The 17,511-nt window shown below is 36.2% G+C and overlaps 3 protein-coding genes across 3 annotated transcripts; 2 read left to right on the top strand and 1 right to left on the bottom strand.

The window, feature by feature from the left end:
• The first annotated feature begins 5,012 nt into the window (after positions 1 to 5,012).
• On the top strand, positions 5,013 to 8,696 carry LOC110911581 (protein XAP5 CIRCADIAN TIMEKEEPER). Its single transcript, XM_022156202.2, has 12 exons — positions 5,013 to 5,323; positions 6,437 to 6,502; positions 6,587 to 6,651; positions 6,765 to 6,874; positions 6,959 to 7,037; positions 7,184 to 7,260; positions 7,349 to 7,410; positions 7,517 to 7,648; positions 7,737 to 7,790; positions 8,030 to 8,095; positions 8,182 to 8,256; positions 8,379 to 8,696. The coding sequence occupies exons 1-12, from the start codon at positions 5,159 to 5,161 to the stop codon at positions 8,427 to 8,429; spliced, it is 1,002 nt and encodes a 333-aa protein (XP_022011894.1). The 5' UTR covers positions 5,013 to 5,158; the 3' UTR covers positions 8,430 to 8,696.
• Positions 8,697 to 11,101: 2,405 nt separating this feature from the next.
• LOC110911582 (translocon-associated protein subunit alpha) lies at positions 11,102 to 13,813 on the top strand. The gene is made up of 8 exons (XM_022156203.1): positions 11,102 to 11,272; positions 12,103 to 12,276; positions 12,351 to 12,401; positions 12,492 to 12,580; positions 12,727 to 12,804; positions 12,932 to 13,135; positions 13,325 to 13,396; positions 13,581 to 13,813. The coding sequence occupies exons 1-8, from the start codon at positions 11,206 to 11,208 to the stop codon at positions 13,629 to 13,631; spliced, it is 786 nt and encodes a 261-aa protein (XP_022011895.1). The 5' UTR covers positions 11,102 to 11,205; the 3' UTR covers positions 13,632 to 13,813.
• A 325-nt stretch (positions 13,814 to 14,138) lies between these two features.
• On the bottom strand, positions 14,139 to 17,130 carry LOC110913675 (protein ALP1-like). Its single transcript, XM_022158501.2, has 2 exons — positions 15,936 to 17,130; positions 14,139 to 15,846 (listed from the first exon to the last, which is right to left on the bottom strand). Exons 1-2 carry the CDS (start codon positions 16,132 to 16,134, stop codon positions 14,723 to 14,725), a joined length of 1,323 nt encoding a protein of 440 aa, XP_022014193.2. The 5' UTR covers positions 16,135 to 17,130; the 3' UTR covers positions 14,139 to 14,722.
• Positions 17,131 to 17,511: the final 381 nt, after the last annotated feature.

Below are 17,511 nucleotides of genomic sequence, written 5' to 3'. Positions count from 1 at the left end.
CTTGGGTTTTAATGTATTCTTGTTATTGGACCTACACCTAGGCTCCAATTTTATTGTCTGACTGCTTTCTGCAGTTCCGTTGACACAGTGTGTCTTACCGGTGAGTTTACTAATATTTTTGACGCAACGCTCTCGTTTTTGCATAAAGCAATATTTTGTAGTATAAAACGTACATGAATTCACTTGTATGGAATTCAGAAACTTATTTCTCTTGTAAACTAGATCATGTATGTTCATTAAGGCACAGATCACTGTTCATTTAGTGTACGGAATGTACGGAAAAGTGACGGTTGTCATAAATTTTGACTGGAAAAAGACCGGGAACCCCATACCCTATCATTCACTTACTATAGGCCGAGGAGCGCAGATTCATCTTACTTTTTATAAATCGAAAAAGAGACATAAGTCGCGTATTCAAGCAAGAGCCTTTGCCTTTCTTCGCTATGTAAATAGATGTCTAATGCCTATGTCATAGTCAAGTTTTGTTTAGATTAAAGTTGTAGTTAAAGTTTGTTTTGTAATGGACTCATACGTGCGTATGAGTCATACGCACGTATGAGACACCAGCGTAGGAGTCCTGCGCAGGAGTCATGCGCATGAGATAGGTTGTCTATATATATGTTGTGTGGTGCGCATAAGCTCATAACTTGTATCTTGGAGATTTTGGAGAGCTTTATAAAATTCGTTGTAAAGAGAATGATATGTTGCCAAAATTTGTAATGAAAGAATGATTATGAATATCAAGTGTTCACTAACTACTAGATTGGATTCCGCACTTTCTATTAGCTTATATATATCAAGTTAGTGCATTTCAAGGCATATCTACCAACACCACGATCCTATAAGTGGTATCAGAGCTAGAGATCAGATATCTACCAATGAATTACTTGGATGATATTAAGTTTTATTTTATTCAGATAAAAAACTTAACATAGTATTTTTAATATATTTAATAATTATTTTATAATTTTGTCATGAAAATGATGTATAGTTTCATTCGTTGGATATTGAACAACAAAATAGAATCATTAGTATATCTAAATTTTCTATTCATATTTTAAAATTTTATATTTAGAACAATCACTTATTCTAACAATTTGTATTATATATAGATTTTGCCAAGAAGTATTTATAATTGGACCGCGGATTACAACTACCCTGAAGGTTAAGTAAAAATATAAACATTGGATGGTAGAGAGTTTAACAGATATATTAAAAAAGGATCACACTGCTTTTTCAAGGTAGGATGGTCAACTATGGTCCGATCTTTAATATTACCAAACGAGTCTTTGGGCTTGTTTGAGTATCATCAAGGGAACTCAACTTTTATTATCATCTACTTTTATAAGATTCAGCTCTTGCTCGTGGTGATTTCGTTTATTGTAAAAAGAAAGAAATATCTGACAAAAGCTATTTATATATTTAACTTATCTACTTTTAGTTTTTAATTTTAATATGTATTATGATATTCTATACCTTTTTTATAAATACTATTTAACATATTATTTTTAGGGTCAAGTTATTCTATAAAGTCTTCTAATTGTAAGAAGTGTAAAAAGGATTTATAAAGTGACAAGTGTCTAATAACCTAAAACTAAACCCATTACATCACCACCAAAAACCTAAACACCCACCCCCCCCCCCACCACCACCCAAAAACCTAACCCCCCCCCCCCCCAACCAAAAACCTAAACACCCCCCCCCCCCCCCCGGCAAAAAAAAAAAAAAAACCATACCTCACAAAAAACCCCCAAAAAACCTAACCCCCCCCCCCACCCCCCAAAAACCTAAAAAAAAAATCTAAAAAAACTAAACACCCACACCCACCCCCACCCAAAAACCTAAACCCCCACCCCCTCGGCAAAAAAAAAAAAATTTTTTTTTTTTTTAGGGTGGGTGATGTGTGTGTGTGTGGGGGGGGGGGTGGGGGTTTAGGTTTTTGGTGGTGGTGGATGTTTAAGGTTTTGTTTTTTTTTTTTTTTTTTTGTAGTGGGTTTTTTTAGGTTATTGGACACTTGTCACTCTATAAATTCTTCTTACACTTCTTACAATTAGGATCCTTTGTATTTGATCCTAATCCATTATTTTTAATCTATGTACTTACAACATATTAATATGTTTTTTTGTTCATGACAAAATAAAGAACATTATACGTACTAACCCAGTCATGATAACGTTGGTTCCTAATCACACGTGGTATGTTCGTTTTGAAAAAAAAAATGGTGAAGAAGTTTACATCACTAATGGTCGGTGTCGTATCAAACACCAGATGTTAATAACTACTGAGTATTTTATTGTATTTGATATGCTTTCTGTTTTAAAATTTGAGATGACAGTTTTGAGTTTTTGTGAGGTTTTGGTTTGTCCCCCATAAGATTTAGTTGATAAACAAGTTGCCATTGACATCATTCAAGTTTCTGATGATGAACCTTCTGAAGATATTATGGCTATTGACGACGACGTTGTCCATAATAATATCAACCAACAAGATGTCGATGTTTTCCTTAGTGTGTCACTTTAAAAACAAATTGCAAGTTTCTTTCTCCTTGCACTTTTTATATTTCATATTCAGTTATTTTTATTTCTTTATTTCTAATTTTAATTCTTATTTTCTTTTAACATAAATTATACCAAACAAGTGGGTTGTTGAAAATGGTTTGGATAAAATGTTTCAATTTATATATGATAAAATTTAAACTGAATGAACAGTAGTTTTAGTTTATTATTAAATTAAAATTATTAGAATTAGAATTAGAATTAGAATGAATAGTAACATAATTAAGAGATGAGCAAATGGTATCGGGTATATATATCGGTCTCAAATTTACCAAACCGGTGTATTTTCGGTACCGGTTCTACACATGTATTCACCGGTTTTTACCCTCAAATACCGGTGCCGTACCAGTACCGACCGGTACCGAACCGTACCATACTAGGTATATTCGGTACCTGTACCCACTTTCGGGGATTTCGGTGGTACCGGTTGGTACCGAGCTCATCAAATCCTGTAGCAACGCAAGTAATTGCACCGTTTATATTACTTTTCATACACATAGTAAGTAAACTGTATTTCGTTTGAATGAGGTTTTATATACACAACAGCTTATTTTGTTTTTTTTTTTTTTTTGTCTTTTTCTGTAATGAATGAATTGTAGCATGTAAAATTAACTTGGATATTTAGAATATTGATGAGCAAATCGTATCAAATCCTGTAAACGAACCGGTAACGTATCGGTACCAAATTTACTATATCAAACCATTTTCGGTACCAATTTGGTACCCACCTTTTGGTGTTTTCAGAATCGTTACTTTCGGTTCGACACCGTTCTAGCACCATACCTGTATTTATTGATTTTTACCTTCAAATACCATACCGTACTGTACTGAGCATTTTCGGTGCCGGTACCTAATTTCGATGATTTTCTGAATTGGTACTTTCGTTGCCGTTACCGGTACCGAGCTCATCCATATTTTAATGTGTTAGCACCGTAATAACTGAACTGAAAACAACCGAATTTCCAACGTGTAGGACGTGTGGGTCCTATTATTATATATATTAGGTTATTTAAAATTGTTTTTTTTTTATGACGGAGTGACTATTCTTACCACATCATTTTAATTATGTTTTGATATTCGGTATCTGTTTGCCGTTGCTGACAATCCTTTTGTAGTCATTAGGTCCCGCCGCAACGCGCGGGCGGAAAATAACTAGTTAAAAGTGAAGGACAAGGATGGTCATTAGTGGCGTGTTGATGTTGGAATAGATATCTTCAAGGTTAATCCAATATACAATCTTAAAGGTTTGAAGAAAGTTGTTGAAGATTTGCAGCTGGTATTTGTGGATGAATTGGAGTTTATATTTTTGAATCTAATGGGCTATTAGAACTACGACTATTATAAGAGGTTGAAGGGGATTGTTGCATTTTGTTACGAATTTTGTTTAAATATCGACTTTGTGTCATTTTGCTTAGTAATTTTTGCATTATTTTAGACTTGGATTATAGGTTGGTTTTTTTATTAAGCTGGAATCTTTATTACGTTACTCAATTAATTTTACCTTTTCTTACCTTACTGTTTATAGTATGTTACATCAATTAGTCGGTGTATCACCCATGCCCTTAACCTAGTTCAATAATATCCCAAATATCTTAATCTTTAACTTCATATATTTCAGAACTTTGTTTTCAAAAACAAAAAGTTTATTCTTCAATCATAGGTGATCCAAATATAGAAAACCCTATAATTTTGTAGTTTAATTCATAGTTCTAACACAATGTTTTAACATATGATTTTATACTAAAAACTTATTGCTTAATATTAGTTTAAAAACCATGTATTGAATATCATTTGTCATTGTATGGTAATAATAAATACACAAGTATGTAAAGAGTTTAGGGAAAGACATACACAATCGGTTTATAGAGGTTTATGTGAATGTTAACTAATGCATTCTACTTCTTCTATCCGATTCTCCACTCAAGAGTTTCCCCACTAATAACTTCTCAAAAACTGTAAGAATCAGTGAATCACCGATACATTGTCTTTGTAAGCAAAAGTGGAGATCACCTTCTTCACTAGCCAACCTAAAAAAACATTTTCTTCCCCTACACATATTAAAAAACGATGTTATTGTTCTCGAGTCTCATTTAACAGGGGGGAGGGGGAGAAATGAGATGAAAATATGAAAAAACCGTGTTCTCGAGATTTTTTAAGGATAGAAGGAGAGAGGAAAGAAGGAAAAAGGGAAGAAAATTTGTTAATATATTTATCCTCCGAAATTGAAGAGATTAGAGGAGAAAATTTTATTAATTACTAAATTACCCTCATATCTAATTAAAATATTTTATATTTAAAAAGTATAATGATAAAATTGTTCATTTCTTTTCTTTTCCTTCTAACTCGAGAACACAATTCATTTCTTTTTTTTCCTTTACTTTCATTAAACTCAGAAAACACAGAAAAAAAAATTACTATCTTTTCTTTATTTTTCTCTCTTTAGTTCATTTTCCTTCCCCACTCGTACAAAAATAAAAAACCATATCATTCCCGAAGACCAAACCTACAGACCCTCGCTTCCGTCACAATTTTTCTACGAACCATACGATTTTCCGGCGAACACCATACAGCGGCGGCGACGGGTTGAAACCCAGAAGCAAAGATGTCGGGCATGGGGGACGGGTACGTCGGCACCGCCCAAGACGCCGTCAGGATACGAAGGCTCGAGAAACAACGAGAAGCCGAACGGAAGAAGATCCAAGAGCTCAAAAGTAAAAACGCCAAAGGCCAATCCGGTCTTCTTCAATTCGGATCCGGAACCTCTGAAGTAAGCCTTGTTATTCGTATATCTGCATCTATTTCTGACTCTTATCGTCACATATACACAATTAATTATGCTATTCTGTGCCCCTAATGTTACGTATTTCACTTTAGCCTGTAAATTTGACGTATAATCGTGCTTGTTATCGTCAATTGATTGTAAATTTGAAGTATAAGTGTGTCTGTTATCGTCAATTGATAGTATTTTCACTATTATTATCGTCATTCTGTGCCCTAGTTTTACGAATTCTATTTTAGCCTGTTAATTTGACGTATATTTGTGCCTGTTATCGTCAATTGATTGTACGTTTACTATTATTTTTGTCATTCTGTGCCCTAATTTTATCGGATTGCACTTTAGCCTGTTAATTTCACTTATAATTGTGCCATCAATTGATTGTATGTTCACCATTGTTTCTGTCATCTTGTGCCCTAATTTTACTGATTGCACTTAAGCCTGTAAATTTAAAGGATTATTTTTGAATGTATATACACAGTTATTTTTGTCATTCTGTGCCCTAATTTTACGGATTGCATTTTAGCCGGTAAAAATTGACATATTATTGTGCCTGTTATCGTCAATTGATTGTATATTCACCATCTTGGTTTAAAAAAGCGCGCGTTGGCGCGAGGCAACCTAAGACGCAAACCTTTGCGCCTTGTGTGACATAAGGCGCACAGTGTACAAAAGGCGCAGGTGAGGCGCGTGCACCTTTTCTACTTGGCTTGACTTTTTTGTGCGCTTCAGGCTTTTTTAAAACAAGAATTGTTTTTCTCATTCTGTGCCCTCATTTTACAAATTGCACTCTAGCGTGTAAATTTGACATACATGATTACCGATTAATGCATTGCTGCGTTGATCAAGTCCTTGACTATATCTTTGTTTTAGTTTTACAGATTACACTTTAGCCTGTAAATTTGACGAACATGATTCAAATTTACGTAATCCTCCACTGATCATTTGATCATGCACCTTGAAATGTGTTGATCAGATCCTTGATTATTTCTGTGCCTTAATTTTACAGATTACTTTAGCTTGTAATTTTGACATATATGATTACAGGTTAATGTAGCGTTCTATCGATCATGCACTGATTTACTTTTGAAATATGTTTATCAGATCCTTGAGACTGCCTTCAAGAAGGAAACCGTTGGGTTAGTTACAAGGGAGCAGTATGTTGAGAAGGTGAATTAATGATTTGAATACTGTTATCGGTTTCATTCTGCTTGCTAATTGCTATAGTTTATGTTTGAATGTACTTGTGTGTAGAGGGTTAACATTAGAACCAAGATTGAAGAAGAAGAGAAAGAGAAACTTCAAAAGCTACAACAAGAGTGAGTAACATAACATCTAGTTATTTTACTTGTTTGCAGTTATATATATATATATATATATATATATTCTTTTTATGTTGATTATTTTTTTTTCTCTATCTGATGGTTTTTAGGGAGGAGGAGCTTCAGTTACAAAAACTTAAAAAGAGGAAGATCAAGGCTAACCCTAGGCTATCGTTTTCTGAAGATTTTGAAAATGGGGAAGAAGAAGATGACGATGATAGTAAGTGTAGTTAATATCCCTTTCCAATAACCATATGACGTAAAATTTACATCTAGTTGTTTGTTTGTCGTCTTGTTTATGCAGAAACTACAGAACCGAGTACGTTTGGGCGAAGAGGCTTTGGCAAAGATCCCACAGTAGAAACAAGCTTTCTGCCAGACAGGTGTGGCGTCTCTCTACCCCTTTTACAAGTTACCCCCCCCCCCCACACACACACACTACACGCACACACTATGTCAATAAATGGAACATTTTTAATGTTTAAGCTGATTAAATGTCACCATGGTGGTGTGAAGCATACCCCTTCAGTGAGAGAGAGGCAGAGGAGCAAGCTGAGCGTGAAAGGTTGCGGAAACAGTGGCTCCGTGAGCAAGAGCAGATTAAAAGTAATTTATACTGCAAGAACTTAATGTTGTATACTCGTATAGAACTATTAAAAATGATATCTTTAATCATATTTTAATTGCATTGCAGATGAGGCGCTTGAAATTACTTACAGTTACTGGGATGGAGCAGGCCATCGGCGAGTGATGCAGGTATTTGTTACGTCTAAATCATCATTATTTTTTTTATTAATCCATGTTGACTATCACTATATTTCTCACCAACCATGGACCCATTTTTACTGGTGTGACTTTAAAGGTTCGAAAAGGCGACACTATTGGCGAGTTTCTACGTGCTGTCCAGCAGCAACTTGCACCCGAATTTCGAGAAATACGTACAACTTCGGTTGAAAACCTTTTATATGTGAAAGAAGATCTCATCATTCCACATGTAAGAAATCTCTACTTTATTTATTTATTACTTGCGGTCAACTCTGACCATTTGTTTCTCGGTTCTCATAACTATTGTCCATTTTCAGCAACACAGTTTCTATGAGCTGATTGTGAACAAAGCCAGGGGAAAAAGTGGACCGGTATGTTTATTTTTTTATCTACGAATTTCAACGATCACATGAACACTGTTCTGGGCTAGTAAAATCTAATAAAAAAAATTTAAGACATAGGTGTCAACTGTTGACAACTTCTAGAAACATATGAAACATAAGCTATTTACTGTTTCGTGCTTTTACATGATACCTAGTTGTCTGATATTGGGGTAAAATGGTAAATACTGAATAGATGTGCTTACTTTTGACATTTCTTGTATCGGCAGCTTTTCCACTTTGATGTGCATGAAGATGTGCGAACAATTGCAGACGCAACCATAGAGAAGGATGAGGTAACAATGTTCAGTTTTTTATGATTACTCAATACTATATTTTCTTTTCGAGTGTATAATAAGTTTATATTGTTGTCGGTTAACAGTCACATGCTGGTAAAGTCGTTGAGAGGCATTGGTACGAGAAGAACAAACACATATTTCCTGCTTCAAGATGGGAGGTAACAACATCCCACCCATCAGATTTCCTCGTTTTCTGTTATGTTTGTTGTATATATTTTGAGCTAAGGCAGGTTCTTTTGAGCGAAGAGGGGTTTTTATAAATTTGTGATTCTGATTGCAGATATATGACCCAACGAAGAAGTGGGAGAGGTATACTATCCACGGGGACTAGTAAACTAAAACAGAATCAACGTCCTATGTTTTCTAAGGTTATTGTCAAATGTTTTTGGATGTTACATGTTTCCAGTTGCTATTGAATTATACTGTCTGTATTCAGTGCAATGTGTTTTGCTTTTATACTATAATTAAGGTGGGAACATAAAGCTTACATATGGTAGAATACTAGAACCTTATTTTCTTGTTGGGATCTCATTTCTGGTGTTAAAGATGTCAAGACAGTTGCCAAGTGGTATTTATTTGAATTTTGGTTAAAAGATTATCTTGAAATATTCAAACAATGCATTTATTAGAAGGGATTTCTTTGTGTTCATCGGTTTGAGACTGCATACATTCAAAATCGACCAAAGGAATTGAAGTCGTATTCATATTATTTTGGTTTTAACCTGAAAACTGATTTTTGAGATCAAATTTATATGTGGCATGTAACAATCAAACAAACTTGGAACCCTCTAAAAGGTGATTTTTATACTTAGTACTATACAACATTTTAATCATAATTTAAACCCTAAAAGTGAGTTGTATTTTCTTTCTTTGTTTTATCTTTATTAGAAAGGATAAATCACATACCCACTATCCTAATTCAACTTCCAAACACACTTTGGTACCACGCAAGCACTTTAGTATATACTATCTATACATATCTTTAAACTTGAATATACTCCATATTTGTTCAATAAAAACTCATAATATTAAAGCAAATTAAATTTAACAAGAGTACATTGCAATTTGCCTTCCTGAAATTTGATCCAGATTGTCGTCTGCCTCCCTCTCCTTCAAATTTTTTGCCCTCTAAAACCCTAACATGGTTATTTCATTATCATCTGCCCCCGACCGTTAGATTTAGGGGCAATATGGTCTTTTCACCCGCAAATCTTCCTAGCCACACTTCAAACCTCCTTTGTTTTTTTCACTATAACCCTCTGACACCCAGTTTTCACCTACCCTTTTCCCCTTCTTCTTCACCGGCGATTCATTTGCTCCGGCGACAAGCAGTCACCGACGATCGACCCAAGCATACATAATGGAATTCACTGTCGATTTTCACAACGAACACATCCATGGTACGTATACCAAGCACATTTTATTTCACCATTGTTGATTTCAGTCCACTGTAAGTTAGGGATTACTACTATCGTTTTGATTAAAAAACCCCCCGATAATCTGGTTGTTTTTTTGTGTTTATTCGATTAGCTGGAGTAATGGTCACGGAGACCGGCAACCAACGCACAATTGTTCTGGTCAGGGTGGTCCTGCGGTGCTTGAACATCATTTCTATCAACTTTGGAATGGTGTTCCCTCAATCGCACCAACACTCCTTTTCGTAGCGTAGATCTTTCTTCTCTTAAGATAAGAGATTTTGAGAAGAGTGAGTGACGTCCTTGTCCCCATCACCACATAATGCCATCATCCCAACTAATCCAGATTCATAACCACCACCATCACAAGAACAGAGCACCGCCCATCTTCACCAAGACTAAAAAAAGGGTAGTTGCACGGTACCCCTAACCGCGGAAGGGATCTCCCTTCCCAGTTCACCACCCGACAAGGATCCCTGGCGGCAAATACCCATAGCCATCAAAGAGGGGTAAGAAACATGTTTCGAACCCGAGACCTCGAGTGTCCTTGGTCCGACTTTAAAGCGGGTGTCGGTGGCCACCAAAGTGGCACTAATGGGAATTGAACTTGGGTCTCCATTGGAGAACCAAGTCACTCCACCACTAGGCCACTTGTGATGGTTATCTTCACCAAGCTAGTGTAATACTAATGTTGGTTATTTTGTTTAATGATTCTATTACTTAGTGATATGCACTTATGATGATGATACATATAATTATGGTTAGGATGTGTTTATATTAGCTTGAATATCATACCCAAGATGCCAGTTTAGTGCAATTTACCTTGGTAGATGGGTTTCAAATAAAGTCGAAACGACGGAATGCGTTTCAATGTTTCAGTCCGGAGCTTATAAAGTCAAAACGAGTTGATGGTGCTTCAATATTTTGACTTTATAAAGTCAAACTTACACCTAGTGTGAAAATGGAGGGAGATTTGAATAAAGTATAGAAAGAGGGGCAACATAGTTTGTTTACATCATCTAGTCAGGGCAAAAGAGACTTTTTACAACATGTATTGACAGCCTTTAACGTTTGGGGGGCAGATGGTAATGAAATAACCATGTCAGGGTTTCAGAGGACAGAAACTGAAAGAGAGAGAGGCAGACAACAATCTGGACCAAACCTCAGAGTGACAAATTACACTTTACTCTTTTAAGAATAAAAACCATGACAAGTTCGGCCCTTTTGTTGATAATAATCCATACCCCCTTTTAATCACCGAGATAAAAATCAGTCAATTGTTTTCTCGTATATGAAGTAACTTTTCCATTATAGTGAAATTATTCTTGGCAACAAAAGTAAAAATTAACATTGTCAATGACAGTATAAATTACTGTCCAAGTCATAATTCAAATTATTAAAATCCAATTTCCGTAATATTAAATAATTTATTTCATAAATTTAAGCCATTAATTAATACTTTTAATTATGCAAGATTCTGCGAAAACAGTATTAAATAACATTTTATAAATATAATTATCAATTATCAAATCCTCATAAAAAAACTTTGCTTTTTCTTATTTTCCTTTTTGAGCAAAGGTTATATTTATGTTCTTTGTCCCACATTTCACACTTATAAAACCCCATCACAAGCTCGATCACATCGCTTTGAATCTGTTCATTCCCATTACAAATTTCCACATATCTCCCACCATGGCGAAAATTAGGGCTTTTTTCTTCCTCACTCTTCTTCTCCTCTCCTCATCCTTCTTCATCCAAGGTACATCTCTTATCTCAGATCTAGATTCACACAACTTTTCCTTAATTCTTCTTACAATTCAGAGCAAGATCGAATTTTGAACTAATTTCCTGTTCTGTGGTTACTGTTTGTGTAGTTTAAGTTAGGTGCTTCTAGATCTGTTATAATGTTGTTAAATTTTACTTCTTGTAGTTGACTATTCGATGTTGTTTAATTGCTATATTTAGAAATGTAATTGTGCAGCATTTGGCATTTGATTATGATTTTTAGGTTAAGATGTGTGTGCATGCATGTATTGATTTTAGAAATTCTGTTTATTTGAATCGTTTCATTTCTGTTTTGATGATTTAATTACTACTCTAAGTTTGTCTCAATTTAGAAAATATGGAATCAATTGAAGTCATTTCATATATTAAGAGCTCATGGCTCAGTTTTGTCGGGGTTGACTACGTGAGATTCGCATTCGATTCTTCATCTCGGATCACAAGTCCCTCATTTCATTTCTCAATCTATTGAATTTTACAGTTGGAATTGTGCGATTTTGTGCCTTTTAGGAATCACATACGGAAAATGTGTCATAACTCATATTCGCACGTGTTAGGAAGTTAGGATCCTAAGCAAAAAATATTGTTTTTTTAATACCAAAAGGGCCATGATTTTAGAATCTGCTTTAGGCCCTTAAAAAGATTGAGCCACAGCGTACTTTATAAATGTTACTCGATGTTAAAGTAAGAAACCAAGCTCAAATCTAAAGTCTGAGACTTGTTCTTGCAAATGTTATGGTTTTTGCCATTCATTGCTACTTAAGTTCTCCTGTGTCATTTTGATAAATTACTAATTTGGTTGTATAGTTGCTAGGTCTCAGTCTGACTCAGTAGACTCAGATGCTGATGCCGAACTTGTGGCTGAAACCGTCAAGGAAGGCGAATACGTTGGTGATGATACCCACGACTTCAGTGTCGGAAATTATAATCCTGCTCCTGGTGTGGAAACAGTGTCTGTTTTCCCTAAAAACCCTGTAAAATGTAAGTCTACTGCAGTTTTCTGTTTATCATATTTACCTTCTAAGAGTCATGTTACACGTTGTTTGTGTCTGCAGTGGTGGTAGCTGGTCAAGAAACTGAACTTTTGGTTGGACTGAAAAATGAGGGTAATTTTGTGCTTCTACCAAATGTTATTTGTATGTTTGGTTATTTTGGATATGGAGAGATGAAATTGCTTACTATTGGTTAATGAACAGGGGAACAGAGTGTGAATGTTGTTGCTGTTCATGCTACTGTTCATCTTCCTTTTGATCATCGAATGTTGGTCCAAAATCTCTCTGTTATGGTAATATATGTTACTATGATGAAATTTTATTTTATTTTTGGATGACACCATTTTTTATAAAAAGGACTGAAATCGGAATCTTAATCGATGGTGAAATGCTAGTTACAATAATTTGTTTTTAATATTTTGTGTCTTTATGTTGCCAGTCGTTCAACAATGCATCAGTTCCTGCTTCAGTTCAAGCTACATTTCCTTATATATTTGCTGTCAGCAAATTCTTACAGGTAGAAATCGGCGACTTCTGTCGTACATGCTTTACCTTAAATCATGTTTCGGATCCTACAAAATGATGATTAGCAAATATGAAAGATAAATTCAAGTAAATGATTCTTTGAATGACTTATGTTGAAGCCCGGAACATTCGATCTTGTTGGGACAATTGTGTACGAGATTGACCAACAACCATACCAGAATACATTTTATAACAGAACCATTGAAGTTACGGAAGCTGGTGGGCTTGTTAGTGTCGAGACGGTGTTCTTGGTTTCACTTGGACTTGCTCTTCTTGTTCTTCTTGGCTTGTGGGTTCGCACTCAGCTTCAATCTCTTTCCAAGGTAAATAATAATAATAATCAACTGGTTTTGTAACCCCTTTGTATAAGGCACACATGCTATGATCCTTTTTTTTGTATAATTGGATTCCACTTTTTTTTTATTTGTCATTTTCTCGTCTGTTTTAGTCAACACCTTTTCTGGTACAATTACTTAACTGTCCTTATTTTATCGTTCATTTACCCTACTTAGAAAACTAAGAAGATAACAAAAGTGGAAGTTGGAACTCGCACTGTCGATGCATCAATGGATGAGTGGCTGCAGGTTTGTTCCCTTTTTTGTGTTTTTTTATTTCTAATGACTCAAATTCCTTTTTCGGCATATATTGGTTTAACAATGACTAGTTATATCATTGAACAAGATAAGATTGTATAGCACTTGAACTACATTGTGTATTTGAATCACGGAAGAGGGGTTTTTGCTAATGACTAAGTTGTTATGATTACAGGGAACCGCTTATACTCAATCACAGTCCAACAAACTGAAAAAGAAGAAGTAGAGGAATAGATTTTGGCTAGCAAATAGCAAATGCAGTTTGTTGTAGAATGAGCAACAATTCCTGTTTTCTGAGTTTTGGCTAACATTTACGGACGTTTGTTTTATTTTTGGAATGTTTTATATATAACTACAATTTTGCTTTGGCAAATTTTCAGCAAAGATCCTTAAGTTATGTGCGTTTAAGTCCTGCTGTTTATTTCTGTTAATTGGTTTTAGTATACGCGTTTCACCGTACATTAGTATTAAAGTAGTTGTCGGATAACACACGAAAACTTTTAATGATTTGACTAGAAGTTAACTAATCCAAGGTATGTACACTACTCGATCTTCAACCAAGAGTTTACTTTCACTAAATGCTTAAATCTAAAGAAGTTTAACTAATCCACGTTACGTACACTACTCTAAGGCCATGTGTAGTCATAAAGCCCTTTTGTGGGCGTTATGCGACACGTGTCGTGCCACGTCACACAGGGGCGTTATGTCACTAGAGCCCGTAGTCATAAAGCCCCTACCTCATCATAACCAAAGTGTAAAATGCAGGGACCAAAGTGTAAAATGCAGGGACCAAAGTGTTTTAATGCAGGGACCAAAGTGTAAAATGAGGGACCAAAGTGGAAAATGCAAACAATCAAAACGCCGTGAAAATTATCGCGCCATTCCCCCATTTTCATTTATAGCGCCCTCATAAAGCCCCTCGTAATGGTGTTCAAGGGCCTTATGGGGCTTTATGAGGTGAGATGGCGCCCCACACAAGGGCTAAGACTACATGGTATGGTGATGGACCATCCTTGGAGGATGATCCGCCACGTAGGCGACACATCATAGTCCTCCCAAGGATGGATCATCCTCCAAAACTAGGGGGCATGGGAGGATGGTCCTAGTCATCATCCTCCACCACTTTTATATTTTTTTTATTTTTTTTAATCTTCAACCTTTTTTAAACATTTAACAAATAAAGTAACAAAATATTTCTATTAATATTAAAAAACATTACATAAACTTAAAAAAAAAATAAACTAAAAAAAACATAAACTTAAAAACCTAAAGTTAAAAAAAAAACTTAAAAATATCCTAACATATTAAAATAAGCTACTAGTCTTCGTCTTCCATGTGGTGGGCGGGTTCGTTTTGAGCGTTGTTCCAAATGTACTCCACCAAGTCCGCTTGTAGGTTGTGATGTGTGTACTCGTTACGTAGAGCGAAGGCGTTCAAATCTTGTTGTTCCTCACTAACTGGAACAGAATTTCCAGCAGACGCGTTTTCGTCGTAATCGCATATCGCTCTACCTTCGTCTTCAATGATCATGTTATGAAGGATGATACAAGCGTACATAATGTGTCGTAACCTCCTTGGTGTTTGCGAACGTGCTGGAATTGAAATGATGTGCCATTTTTTTTGTAGAACACCAAAAGCATGTTCAATATCTTTTCTTGCGCCCTCTTGAAACTTTGCAAACTTTTTCCTTTTGTCGTCGGTCGGGTGCGGGACAGTTTTAACAATTGTCGAGTACGTTGGGTATATCCCATCGGCTAGGTAGTAACCTCGCCTGTACTCCACCCCTGAAACCGTAAAGCTTGTGTCTGGACCTGTACCCGCCACTACATCATCAAAAATCTGTGACTGGTATATGATGTTGAGGTCGTTGAGTGAACCAGATAGACCAAAAAAAGCATGCCATATCCAGAGATCCTGTGACGCAACAGCCTCTAGAATGATAGTCGGATGTCCCTGATCTCCCCTAGTATACTGACCTTGCCATGCAACCGGGCAGTTCTGCCACTGCCAGTGCATGCAATCAATGCTCCCGAGCATTCCTGGGAAACCATGTCTCTGTTCGTGGGCTTGATATAATTTTTGAACGTCGTTTGCGTTCGGTTTCCGCAGGTATCGCTTGCTATACAATTTGACAACCCATTGGCAAAACTTGTACAAACATCGACGTGCGGTTCTTTCAGACATCCTAATGTACTCGTCTAATGCATCTGGTGCGTAACCGTACGCAAGTTGGCGAATGGCCGACGTACATTTTTGTAAATTACTGAAACCCCTTTGCCCCCTAGCATCGTTTCGCAATGTAAAAAACGGATCAGACTGGGCCATGTCGCCTGCAATACGTAAGAACAGTTGACGACTCATGCGGAAACGACGTCGAAAAATCTCGGCTGGGTACACGGGTTCGTCGGCAAAATAATCGGCTACTAGTTTATCGTGGCCGGCTATAAATTTAGAACAAAACATAAATGAAATTAATTAAAACATACATTTTAAAATCTATATAAAACATAAGGAAAAAAAAATAAAATACCTTCTTGGTCTCGGTTATATTTTGCTCGTCTGGTTAGCGGTTGGGACGACCCTTCAGCGGCCGCCATGAACACCTGAGCCGCGTTCATTATCATGTTGTGCATAATAACATCCTCTTCCGAAGATGATGAATACCACTCGGACGAAGACGATGAAGACATAGAAGAAATTGAAGAAATGGAAGAAACGGGTGAAGCCATGATAATTTTTTAGCGAGAGATGGGGTGGTATCGGGTAAAAAATGGTACAAAATATGATGATTTTTTATAAAAAGGGAAGAGTGGTTTATAAAATGTGAGAGAGATGGGGTGGTAATGGGTGAAAAGTTATGAAAATAGGGGTTAAAGATGTGAGTATTTATAAAAATGGAAGTGAAATGGGTGTTTTTTTAAATTATAGCCGTTAGAAATTTTTTTTTTTATTTCAAACGGTCAAAAGGTGGGGGACCCACATGAATTGCATCGTCGCCAACGTCTAGTTTTGGACGATTAGGACGGGGACGGTAGGGGCGGCACGGTATTTGAACCGTCGCCGACCCGCGACGGGCCGGGGCCGACCCCCATACCGTGTAGCCTAAGGTTGATACTATTAGAAAAAAAAAACATTTAAATCTAAAAAAGTTAAAAGTTGATATCGATGTTCCACGTCTTTCTGAAATTAAGGGTGTAAGGGGTGCTCACCTAAGAGGTGAGTCCCCTCTCTTACGCCCAACCAATCCTCGTGTGCCACGTCAACTCCCCTCTTAAACTCCCCTAACACCCTAAATTGATGGCGGCACTCCCCTCATAGGTGACTTGGTTTTTATTAAAAAAAAAAGAAGAAGAAAAGATTTGATTGGACGCCGCCTCCCTCTCTCCTCCCTCTCTCTTCGGTGAATCACCACCGGTTTCACCCCCTCTCTCTTGGTCACCGATATGTTGGCGGTGCATCCCCGCTCGGCAAGTGACCTCACCGAAGGGGTCACCGAATTACACCCCGGATACCCTAATAGCGTGGCATAATTTTGTATGTGTAGTAGTTGTTTGATGACGTAAGATAGAGATCTTCATGAATAGTTTAACTGATCATATTATATATACTTAGGCAAAAGATCAAATACAAATAATCTTAACATACTAAACATACAAATTGAAGGAAAACCCAAAAAGACAAGGTGGCATTTTTGTAATTACCACCAACTATCAAAGTTACAACCAAAAATACCTAAAAAAACACAAATTTTTTTTTTTAACATTTTTTATTAAAAAATCGCTACATTTCGTTAGCAAAAAAAAAATAATTTTTTTTTGGCTGCTACTAAAAGTAGCGATTTTTTAATAAAAGATGTTAAAAAAATAAAATAAAATAATTTGTGTGTTTTTTTTTTATTTTTTTTAGGTTTTTTGGGGGTTTAGTTTTTAGCATTTTAGCTTGGGTGGGGGGGGGTTAGGTTTTTTTTTAGGGGGGGGGGGGTTAGGTTTTTTTAGGTTTTTTATGGGGGGGGGGGGGTTAGGTTTTTGGGGGTGTGGGGGGGGTAGGTTTTTTTTAGGTTTTTTATGGGGGGGGTAGGTTTTTTTTAGGTTTTTGGGGGGTGGGGG

The sequence above is a fragment of the Helianthus annuus genome, chromosome 15 (genome assembly GCF_002127325.2).
Source record: "Helianthus annuus cultivar XRQ/B chromosome 15, HanXRQr2.0-SUNRISE, whole genome shotgun sequence".
Taxonomy (NCBI): Eukaryota; Viridiplantae; Streptophyta; class Magnoliopsida; order Asterales; family Asteraceae; genus Helianthus; species Helianthus annuus.
This window is presented reverse-complemented; position numbering and strand designations above follow the sequence as displayed.

Coding starts and splice junctions, on each gene's coding strand:
- LOC110911582 (XM_022156203.1), top strand. CDS start 11,206: ATGGCGAAAATTAGGGCTTTTTTCTTCCTCACTCTTCTTCTCCTCTCC. Junction 12,581..12,726: donor TCCAAAATCTCTCTGTTATG/GTAATATATGTT, acceptor TTATGTTGCCAG/TCGTTCAACAATGCATCAGT. Junction 13,397..13,580: donor CAATGGATGAGTGGCTGCAG/GTTTGTTCCCTT, acceptor TTATGATTACAG/GGAACCGCTTATACTCAATC.
- LOC110913675 (XM_022158501.2), bottom strand. CDS start 16,134: ATGGCTTCACCCGTTTCTTCCATTTCTTCAATTTCTTCTATGTCTTCA. Junction 15,847..15,935: donor ATATAACCGAGACCAAGAAG/GTATTTTATTTT, acceptor CTAAATTTATAG/CCGGCCACGATAAACTAGTA.
- LOC110911581 (XM_022156202.2), top strand. CDS start 5,159: ATGTCGGGCATGGGGGACGGGTACGTCGGCACCGCCCAAGACGCCGTC. Junction 6,875..6,958: donor AGAAGAAGATGACGATGATA/GTAAGTGTAGTT, acceptor TTGTTTATGCAG/AAACTACAGAACCGAGTACG. Junction 7,791..8,029: donor CCAGGGGAAAAAGTGGACCG/GTATGTTTATTT, acceptor TTGTATCGGCAG/CTTTTCCACTTTGATGTGCA.